General features: G+C 32.8%; 3 protein-coding genes across 3 annotated transcripts; 1 reads left to right on the top strand and 2 right to left on the bottom strand.

The window, feature by feature from the left end:
* Positions 1-1332: 1332 nt before the first annotated feature.
* Positions 1333-3261, top strand: LOC114188029 (CASP-like protein 1D1). Its single transcript, XM_028076513.1, has 3 exons — positions 1333-1793; positions 2284-2410; positions 2534-3261. The coding sequence occupies exons 1-3, from the start codon at positions 1576-1578 to the stop codon at positions 2756-2758; spliced, it is 570 nt and encodes a 189-aa protein (XP_027932314.1). The 5' UTR covers positions 1333-1575; the 3' UTR covers positions 2759-3261.
* Positions 3262-3484: 223 nt separating this feature from the next.
* LOC114188027 (divinyl chlorophyllide a 8-vinyl-reductase, chloroplastic) lies at positions 3485-5128 on the bottom strand. Its single transcript, XM_028076511.1, has one exon. It carries the CDS (start codon positions 4885-4887, stop codon positions 3652-3654), a length of 1236 nt encoding a protein of 411 aa, XP_027932312.1. The 5' UTR covers positions 4888-5128; the 3' UTR covers positions 3485-3651.
* An 814-nt stretch (positions 5129-5942) lies between these two features.
* LOC114188028 lies at positions 5943-8954 on the bottom strand. Its single transcript, XM_028076512.1, has 8 exons — positions 8639-8954; positions 8291-8463; positions 8067-8160; positions 7260-7370; positions 7054-7143; positions 6648-6733; positions 6463-6527; positions 5943-6259 (listed from the first exon to the last, which is right to left on the bottom strand). The coding sequence occupies exons 1-8, from the start codon at positions 8903-8905 to the stop codon at positions 6153-6155; spliced, it is 993 nt and encodes a 330-aa protein (XP_027932313.1). The 5' UTR covers positions 8906-8954; the 3' UTR covers positions 5943-6152.
* Between the last annotated feature and the right edge of the window lie 1673 nt (positions 8955-10627).

Raw genomic sequence — 10627 nt, 5'->3', positions numbered from 1 at the left:
TTACATAAACATAATAGAAAGTTGGTTAACATTAGCATAGGCTTAGATTTCCTGTTCAATCAATTTATAAAGAGAGATAAAATTGAGATTCTTGTATTCTTGTTTACTTAGACAGAGCAATGGAATATTTTTAAGTGTAAATATGTTTTTTATCTCTTAATTTTTAATGAAAATTAAAATTATTTTTTCTTCAAAAATTTTGTCCAATTTAATCTCCTAAATTTAAAAATATGTGTATTTAATCATTTTAACCATATTTTGTTTAAGTTGATTTGACGTTTCAAATACGGTTTATGATAATATTGGAGTTAACATTGAAGTGAAAATGTGTTAAATAGTGTAAACAACTCAAATACTACGTTTAAAATCACAAATAAACTTAACAAAATTTCGTTAAAAAAGACTAAATTCATGTATATTTAAAGTTGAGACACTAAAATTTTAAAAATAGACTAATTCCAATTTTCATTATAAGAGACAAAAATATATGAACCTTTTTTTTAAAGTTTATTTGCATATGTATAATTAAACACATATAAAGTATTTAGGTTTGATTAAGTTTTTTTAACATACATATGGGATGAGATACCAAACATATCTTAGGTTTCATGAAAAAGGGTGGTAGGTTTCTAGATGCTATTGGAAATATAACTCTTTCTAGGTAGGTCAAATAATTTCAGAACAAAGGGGTTAGTGAAAGGATAAAACAGTTTTTTTTCTTAAAAACCTACCCTTCTTCTAAATCTAAAACCTACCTAAAACGGGAGAAAACCATAAAACCTACTAGAATCAATAGAATGTGGACTATCCACACTCAATCTATAGGAGTCCACCAATGAATATATATTGAGCTGAAATTAATTGGCACCAAGTAGGATTCAATATAAAAAAATAGGTTTTAATGTCTCTTTTCAATTGATTGTTGTAAAAGATAATGAACTTATTGACCATTTATGATTGCACGATTTTAAAAAGATATATTAAAACATTGTTAGTGTTGAATATTTTCTAAGCAGAACACTAAAGTTTGATTAAGCATTTGAAAGGAAGTTAAAACTAACATTCAACTTTCCATCAAAGCTGTTAAGAAAATATGAATAACCCATCTTAGTAATATTCTGGTCATTGTTTGGTAAATGTAAGCCAACATTTGTTTTGTACCTCAAATTGTGTAATCTTAACAAGGTTCAGTTGCTAACATTTTACGTATAAATTTAAAACCAACTTAACATAAAATCTCTTTGACAGATAGAATTTAAAAAATACAATTATATGTGAATGATATCATGTCATGTTAATGTTATTAGGAGAAAGACTGAATCACATGCACAACTAATAAGCAACTGTTGAAACCATATCACTTAGTCTGCAGGGAACTCCAACTCATTTGCTTTTATATCTTTTTGATTCAATTGGCTTCCCACAAAGGCCAAATCCATCTATGTATGTGTATATAAGGAAATAGATCATTTCATTGCACAATTATCTCCACTCTGCATCTCTCAAAGTTGCAATTTGCAAGTCCCACTAAGTCTACTCAACTTCAGTACTCACCTTGCTGATAAGCACCACTCCATGGCTTCTACAGACATTGAGTACAAATCATCTTCAACTCCACCCCCTCCGGCTGGAGTGGATTATTTTAAAGTTGATGTAATCCTCAGATTTCTGTTATTGGCGGCATCAGTGGTGGCACTTGGAGTGATTGTCTCCAGTGATCAAACTGAGGTAGTGTTCTTCCAAGGTACCCTTGTACCTCAGCCAGCCAAGTTCAAACACACACCAGCTTTTGTGTAAGTTGAGAATCATTCAAATTCTTTGCAGCTTTACTATTTGTGGTTATTTGTAATATGGTATCAAGTATCTTCATACAGAAGAAGAATCAATGGCAACAAGGAATCACTGAGAATATGAAGCATAACAACCTTAAGATAAAAGTTTCCCTTCACTACTTTGTTTTTTGTTAAATTATTGAGCTCTGGGAGATAATTAGAATGGAATACAATGGTCTTGTTTGATCAAATGGCTTTATTACCTGCTTTACAAACACAAGGTCAAGTTTTTTCTCCTTCCTTCTCTGTGAGTATACGTTTTGTTTTTTTCTGTGTTATGCTCTTTTCAAGATGTTCTTTCTGGTTTTTTAATTTAAAGGTCCTAAGTCTCCATTCACATAAATTTGTTATGAAGGCTAGTTATCTTTGTTTTTTTTCTTCTCTTTGTCAAATACGTCTTCTAAAGATCACTTAATGAGAATTTTACCTCGACAAATTGATATGCATGCAGATATTTTGTGGCTGCATTCAGTGTCTCTGGCCTCTATGCCCTTGTTTCTGCTCTAGCCTCTATCGCTGTCATCCAGAAGCCAGAATTCAAACTGAAGTTCCTCCTCAACTTTATCTTCTGGGATACAGTAATTGATCAATTAACTTTTCTTTCCACATTGCTATTCATCTTATTTTCTTAACTTTCTTGCTTTACATACAAAACCAAAATAAAGAAATTATGATAAGTTGTTCACCATGACTTGGTACAGCTAGTACTGGGGATAATAGCCTCAGCAACAGGAGCAGCAGGAAGTGTAGCATATATTGGTTTAAAGGGAAACAGTAATTTGGGTTGGATAAAAGTTTGCAATGTCTACGACAAGTTCTGTAGGCATCTTGCTGGCTCCATAGCTGTGGCTTTGTTTGGCAGCATTGTCACTGTTCTGCTCATCTGGCTTTCAGCTTTCACCATTCACAGTCGAGTTCCCAAGTAGATGGAAGGAATACGAACCATTCAGCATATACATATGCATTCAAGAGCCGCATTGTTCACTAAATCAGTGTGTGGAGTTAATATTCATAGCTTGGTGTGAATACCCTTTTCGTCTTTGTGAGTTTCTTCTAAGGTGTTGACCATATGTGAAAATGGATGATAGGAACACATTCTTTTCACATATTCTTTGTCATTGAAGGAAATTCATGTGAGTCTTGCTAAATGATGCAGTTAGACTCCATATTCAGCAAGTTCATATGAATTCCATCTAGTAATAATGAACATATTGAAAAGTTGTGTCAAGTAATGTGCATCTAGCATTTCTCCCGTTTGTGAAGTGTAAACGATGTCTCCATGGACCCAGTTGTATTTTTCATTCTATTTGTGCTGAAAAGAATTATCCGATTATCTTTCTCCCTCAAAAGCAAAAAATGTTTATCACTAATCAATCAAGCACAAGTGATATGGTTAATGCTTCTAAATTTAATTGTGCAAATCCTACTCCCCTAGCCTGCTTTAAAATAGGGTTTAGTACATCCATGTTCATATATTGAACATTAAAGTGACAATAACAATTAGGCATGGCGAATTTATGTAGTAGTATATTTAAGGAAATATAACACTACATTCATATGCAAAACTAAAATGAACTTGGTTTTAGTACATCAAACTCAGCTGCCAAAAGCACTAAACGATTTATTGACAGGGGAATGATAGTGCAATTCGATTTAAGAATGAATCTTCAACAATTCATTTCTAGGGACTTGAATTTCTTTCAGCAGTGTCTGAACTTGAAATATTACAATGACTCTAGCTGAATACATGCATTTACAGAAACAAAACTGGTTTCTCTATTAGCCTTATTGTGTTCATACATATCTAACCACAGCCGTCTTAAAATATTGTTTGCTCACCTAGCTCTTGACCAGCCATGCCCTCCCTGAGAACCCTAGCAAAAAACTCTTCCAATGTATCATTCCCATAGCTGGGTGTCTTCTCAGCACTATACTCTCCTGTCTCAGGATCCAGAACCAACATACTTTCTGCCGCATAGTACCTTCCAATTTTCCCAAACTCAGCAGCATCTTCCAGTGAAGGAAAGACTTTAACCAGAAAGTCAAGAACCCCAATGGCAAAATCCATTATTCCTATTGGAACTTTCAAGAATTTTGGCTCCTTCCCCAAAAGCCTAAACAGCATCTCCCCTTGTTCCAGTGGTGTCAACGCCTTTCCAGGCCCTCCAATTGGCAACACCTTGTTAATCTTATCCTCACTAAGCACACAATCTACAATAAAAGAAGCCAAATCTGACTCACTCATAGGCTTACAAGCACACAGTTTCCCATCTCCAAACATGACATATGGCTTCCCATCCTTCACCAACTCAACCTGACCTCCCAAACTCTTGAAAAATGCTGTTGGCCTCACTATACTATAACTGAATCCACCATCCTCCTCAGCTAACTTCATCAACTCATCCTCAAACTTCAACTTGGCACGCTGAAACTCAAGGAGGGGCTTCTGCACACATATTGCTGAAAGCAACACAAAATGTGAAGCCCCTCGTTTTCTTCCAGCAACAAGGCTATTCCTTGTTGCCTCATAATCAATCTTCCAAGAGTCCTTCACCCCTCCATTTCTACTTGCAAGGCACGACACCACAACATCAAAAGAATTACCCAAGCTGTTCAAAGACCCTTCCAAAGCATCCAGATTGGTCACATCCGAGAAACACACATTGGCCCCTCTTAACTGATTCAACGTCTGATCCTTGTCAACACTACCCCTAATTCCACTCCTCTCTCTAGCAATGGCTGTGACGTTGAACCCTCTCTTGACCAACTCTCTCACCACATACTTTCCAATGTACCCAGTTGAACCCACCACCAAGACGTTAACATCTTTAGGACTTTTGCTCCTGTAACTTGATGGGGCGGTCTCAGTGGGCGGAGATGGCGTCAGAGAGGCAAAAAGTTTGAATCTTTCAGCGGTGAACTTAATGGGGTGGTGTGGTTTCCGATGCTTAACTGAAAATAGGTTGATGAAGCGAGGAGAGTCCGACGAGAAGGTGAAGGAAAGGCTTTTTTGATGGTTCAGCGAGATGAAATTGGAAGTGTAGCAGAGGGACATTTTGGAAGTTAAGGAGTTTACAGAGAGATTAAGGAGCAGAAAAAGAGTGCAAAATAGAGCGAAGAGAATTGTGAGGTGGGAAATGAAAGAGGAAAGAAAGTGATGATGGTGGTTAACTTGGTAATGAAGTGGAAAACTGGAAATGGTGAGAGAGAGGAAGGAGAATCCAAATGGATGGTGCCGATGAGATGACGTGGCTTTTCCAGTTGCATCCACTATCCAATAGGATACACTCTTCTCATATCATAGCTATAGCAGATAACTTTTTGTGAAATATACCCTTATTGGGTGTTTATGAACACAAATTGTTTGATTTGAGTTTAGGATAAAGATTTAACAAAAAAAAAAGTTAATTAAAACTAAATCAATTGTTAATTGATATAAATAATAACTATTCGACTAAGCCTTTTTTTTTTAAATCACAATAGTGATGCAGTTATTATTATTAATGAAATTGCTTTTATTTAGGAAAAAAAGAAGAAACATACGCAGTGTAAGATGTGATAATACTTAAAAATAGTAATCCATAAATAATAAGTATTATATATAAATAATTTATAATATTTAAATTGTAAAAAATAAAGTTTGGAGCGTATAATAATCTTCACATATAAACCATTTATTCTAAGAAATTATGGTTTAATAAATTTAAAATATAACAAATAACGAAATTAAAATGAAAAAAATGTAACAATAATAATAATAATAACTTTAAGAATCTTATTACAGTGGTGGTAGGGAGTGTTTAGTTTAAGTGAGATTAACCAATTTAAAATTCTAACAAAATAACACCATCAAAACTAATATCTTTCAAGTGATTAAAAATATTATTTAAAAATGAAACTCACTATTTACGATAAATAAAATAAAAAAATTATTTACTATAAGCACAAAAAGTAAAAAAAAAAATGTAAAGATATTCACAATAAATAAATGAATACTTAGATTTTAAAATTATATATATAGACACACACATATTATTTGTATTTTTTAATTTATATACCTTTATTTAATATGTTACTACATATTTTAAACCCTATATATAAAAACATATATAGCACGTTTAAAATCTAGTTTTCATCTAAATCTGGAAATGCACTCCTTCAAGTTTTTATCACCCCCACAACAGCAAGGCCAACATTCATTGTCAAGTACGAATTTACAATAAAAAAAAAAATGGATACCAATCAATCTATAAAGTGTTTGTGATTTCGTATAGAAGTGATAAATGATAAGTCATCACAGAGAAAATACTGCGTGAAGAATCAAATGGTCTCAAGGAAATGAGCAAAGCTAGAGTACTTTGGCTCCCACCCTACTTCTTGGCGGGTTTTGGAGTTGTTTAATCTCTTGCCTAGAGGATCATCAGTTCCTGCAAAGAAAATGTACAAAGGCTCAACAATTCTTTGACAATGACGAGTGACATTGATAGCATATCACTTAAAAATAGATAGAAAAACAGGTCATCATGACTACCATTTTTGTATTAATGCAAGATTATGGTTCCTTAATCTACTACTGGTTTTCAATCTCAAACCAACCAATCACAAATAAAAAGAGTAGTTATTTATTTACCTGTGAATTTCTCAAACTTCTTACTAAATTTCCCACTTTTGTATACTAGATCCATCACTTCTTGCCTGAACAACACAACATTTAGAAAGGGTCAGGGAGAGAAAGGAACAAATTTAAGATAGGAAGAAGCAATTACTGTCTCCATGACATTAGTTGCATACTCAAGGGATAGAATGTAATTTAACCTGGATAAGGGATGATTATCACAACCCAAGAAAATCCGCTCACGAAATTGTTTCTTCAAAATTGCAACTGTGAGGGAAGCTGCATCCTGGTTCGGAAAGCGGCACATTAAATAACCTAATCAACTTTCCATATTAACGAATACTGAATGACCATCAGAAGATTACAATTGCAATGTTTTAGTTTGTTAAGGAACTCAAATTGGTCTCATGGTGAAATGCCAAATATGAAACAAAAGATGTAAGTGCGATGGGAAGTGAGAAAGCACGTGAATGAATGAAACATCTATTGGCTTAGATGGTAACCCCCATATACGATGAACTTCAATATCTTTATGACACGATGTATGTTAAAATGAACACTATCATGTTAATTTACATAATGAATAAGATGGGTTGAAATTCTGACCTCATAGTGAATTAGATTCAGGATGTGATCAGGGCGAGATTCAACAATCCCCTTCTCTAACCAATAAATATGTGGGCCTTTATCTACTTTGTTTAAAATTATGTCAAGGTTGGAAGCAGACAGTAGACATAAACATAATAGAAATAACCACATAGATAAATGGGTAGTAAGAAAAATCCTGGTAAACAGGATTCTAAAAAGGATATATAAAGTCCAGACAGTCTTAAAACAGAACCACCAAACTCAAGCACTATCTTTTCAGCCTTTAGAAGGACATCGGTCCTGGGGCTCCTCCCTATTGGCACTACTGGACTATCCTGCACATAAATAAATACATAACCTTGAGAAAAAGATACATTGTTGACACACCCACGCCTAAAACATGGAAAACAACAAGGACTGCTATCAACATTCACTGTAAGCGTTATAGAGTGTCCTCAAAATTCCAAAAAAGACTCATTAAATAAGAAACGAAAAGTTACACAATTCTGTCACTTTTAATAAATCTTAACAAGCAACAGAGAACATATTTGAAAGCGTATGACGGGAAGTGTTAACTCTATCATTTCTCTTCAACAAAGTTTTGAATTCAAAGATGAGGAAAACAAGTGATGTGTTGGAGAGAGTCTGTCAGCTTTCTTCTTCTACAATGTTATGCATCTAAAGATGAGGAGGACAAGTGACGTGTAAGAGAGAATGTTAGCATTTCTCTTCTACAATGTTATGTATCTAAAGATGAGGGAAACAAGTGATGTGTAAGAGCGTGTGTTAGCCTTTTTCTCCCACAATGTCGTGCATTTGAAGATGGGGAAAACAAACGATTTGTCAGAGAGCATCTTAGCATTTCTTTTCTACAATGTTAAGCGTCTAAAGATGAGGAAAACAAGTGATGTGTTAGAGAGAGCCTTAGTTTTTCTCTTCTACAATGTTATGCTTCTAACTAATAGGACCAATGGCACAAATTAAGCTATGAAAGAGTGTGAGACAACGATCAAAGAATGTTATAGACCAACCTCATCACACAATCCATTATCATTACAATCATATGGAGCAGAGCTTGATGTAAACAAAAAAGAACCTTCACCATTCCAGCTTGATGCAGCCAGCCTGATTGGTAGACAGTCCACCACATAAGTTCAGAAGAAAAACACAACTCGTAAACATGAATTACAATACCCATTTTATTTTCTACAAAAAAAAAAGTTTAATTTAAATTTCAACGATTAAGATTGCTAACCTAAGATCACCAAGGTAATCTGAGGATTGGTAAGGCGGAGCACAGAAAATGACATAGGGAAATTTATGGGAGCCTTTGGTCCATTCCAAAGACGGATTAATACCAATTTTAGACAACTCCTCATGATGATTAGTGGTTACTGTTTGTCCATAAACTTCACAACCTGGATATTCCTGCTTCAAAATAAACACATGTTATTGTCCATCCAATGTCATGTTGCTTTCGAAACTTGAAGATATTGTCATATTAGTCTCCGAACAGAAATAAATTAATAACAAAATTGAAAATTTAATTGACAATTACAGTACACTTAAACTCAATAAAAAAAAATGCAAGTTTATTGTTAACCTGGCGCCAAATTTGGGCGACCAAACGACCAAGAATGCCGGGACCGACGATCAAGAGGTGGTGCGGTGAAATTGGAAGAGAGTGAGAAGCATCGGAGAGTTGGAAACTGGTGGCCATGATGGTGGTGGTGGTGGTGGCGACGGCGGTGGTGGTGTTTAGGGTGAGAGGCGCAGCGAAGATAGATAATGAGTGGCGTTGACGAAGTGTCACTGTTAGCGTGTGGTGCAACTGTATGGGAGTGAAACAATTTGATAAGATTAAAGGCATTGATTGATTTGATGATATGATTGTGAAAATTCTGATACATAGGATTGAATTGGGTCATTCATTTGGTGTGAGGAGCCATTTCATAATCTTTGCTTCTCTTTCACCTCAAGTTATTTCACTTCTCACTCTCATGCATTTACGATGTTACTGTTACCCAAAAAACTCGATTTCTTTTATTACTTTATGATATTTACTGTCTGTAAAATAATCAAGACTGGTTTAGTAATAAATTATTGAGACTAACATATATTACTTTTTTTAATAAAAATAAATATACATTACTTAAAGCAATGGTAGGTGCATGTAGAGTTTTTATTTTCGTGGTGGGTGGATTATTAAATGCACACTTAAAGAAACTACAATTACACATTCTTATTATCATAAATTAAATTGGACTTCTTTGGCATAAAAACTTCTTTTTGTATGCATCTTAATTAATTAGGAGCTGAAAATTTAGATTTCTCAGAATAAGGTGTATATGGTTAATATTAAAAACCACTACAAGGAATATATAATTGAATTCACCAAATCTATTATATGAAAAATCGCATTAAATTTAATAATACATACATGTTTATCTCTACTAGAACAGATAATGGATCATTTATAAAACTTAAGATTCATAAATATTTTAGATTAATGTAACATATTAATTTTTATACAAGATATAATAACGTCGTTAAAACTTACACTCCAATCTCCCAATATAATAATAGTTTAAGGTTCTTCCAACTGAATAAAATGAATATATATATATATATATATATATATATATATATATATATATATACTTTTTAGATAATTTTAAGTAAATATTTATTTTAACTTTTCCGGGTTTTTTGGAGTAATTTTCAGTCCATAGTAAAAATATAAAGGAATAATTGAAAAAATAATACATTAAAAACTAAATAACAGATAAACTAAATAATTTCTTCTTTGAAAAACATTACACGGGGTGCTACCTGAAAAAAAAAATTAAGATATTTATACGACGTTGATTACTACATAATTCCTATATTGTATATTGAGTAATAATAAAATCTTATCATCCAAACCAAATTAATCTTACTACTTAAAACTTTCTCTTTTCTTTTATAATTATTGAAATTTATCCCAAAATAACAGCTATTAAACATGTAATAAAACAGTCATTTAAAAAAATAGTTTTCATATGTGATATGTGAAGACAAAGAAGTTTTAATTGAGTTTTTGAATTTGTTTTCTTCTATATTTTGTTAATTGTTTTTAGATATGTTTTTGAAAATAAATTTTAGAAATATATAGTTAAAAGAAATATGTTATAATTAATTTTTTATTATATTTTAGAATATGTAATTTCATACCTAGAATAATAGTTGTTTTCTAACTACAAGTCTAAATCGCTCGGATGACATTTTGAGAGGAGGAAGAAACATTTTAAATTTAATAAACTAATATAAAAAAAACAATTATCTTAAGAAAAAGTACCTAAATTTTGCATAGTAGTCTTTCTGAATATATTTGTGAATATACAGTACTAATATAAAAATTAAAAGAAAAAAATATTGGGGTAGCTAGAAATATATTATAGTATTTGTTGGTACTATTTGTAAGCACGTGATTTGATCTTCCTTTATTTTTATCATAAATTTTGACCAACTTCACAATCCATTTTCTTCCTGAAAGCAATGTTCAAACCTCCAAGTTATAAACCACCAAAACAGACACAAAAAGTAAAACAAA

The sequence above is a fragment of the Vigna unguiculata genome, chromosome 6, assembly GCF_004118075.2.
Source record: "Vigna unguiculata cultivar IT97K-499-35 chromosome 6, ASM411807v1, whole genome shotgun sequence".
In the NCBI taxonomy this organism is placed as follows: Eukaryota; Viridiplantae; Streptophyta; class Magnoliopsida; order Fabales; family Fabaceae; genus Vigna; species Vigna unguiculata.
The sequence above is the reverse complement of the archived record's forward strand: the minus strand, read 5'-3'. Positions and strand labels throughout refer to the sequence as shown.

Coding starts and splice junctions, on each gene's coding strand:
- LOC114188028 (XM_028076512.1), bottom strand. CDS start 8,905: ATGCCTTTAATCTTATCAAATTGTTTCACTCCCATACAGTTGCACCAC. Junction 8,464..8,638: donor TCGCCCAAATTTGGCGCCAG/GTTAACAATAAA, acceptor ATTTTGAAGCAG/GAATATCCAGGTTGTGAAGT. Junction 8,161..8,290: donor GATTACCTTGGTGATCTTAG/GTTAGCAATCTT, acceptor TCTACCAATCAG/GCTGGCTGCATCAAGCTGGA.
- LOC114188027 (XM_028076511.1), bottom strand. CDS start 4,887: ATGTCCCTCTGCTACACTTCCAATTTCATCTCGCTGAACCATCAAAAA.
- LOC114188029 (XM_028076513.1), top strand. CDS start 1,576: ATGGCTTCTACAGACATTGAGTACAAATCATCTTCAACTCCACCCCCT. Junction 1,794..2,283: donor AAACACACACCAGCTTTTGT/GTAAGTTGAGAA, acceptor ATATGCATGCAG/ATATTTTGTGGCTGCATTCA. Junction 2,411..2,533: donor ACTTTATCTTCTGGGATACA/GTAATTGATCAA, acceptor GACTTGGTACAG/CTAGTACTGGGGATAATAGC.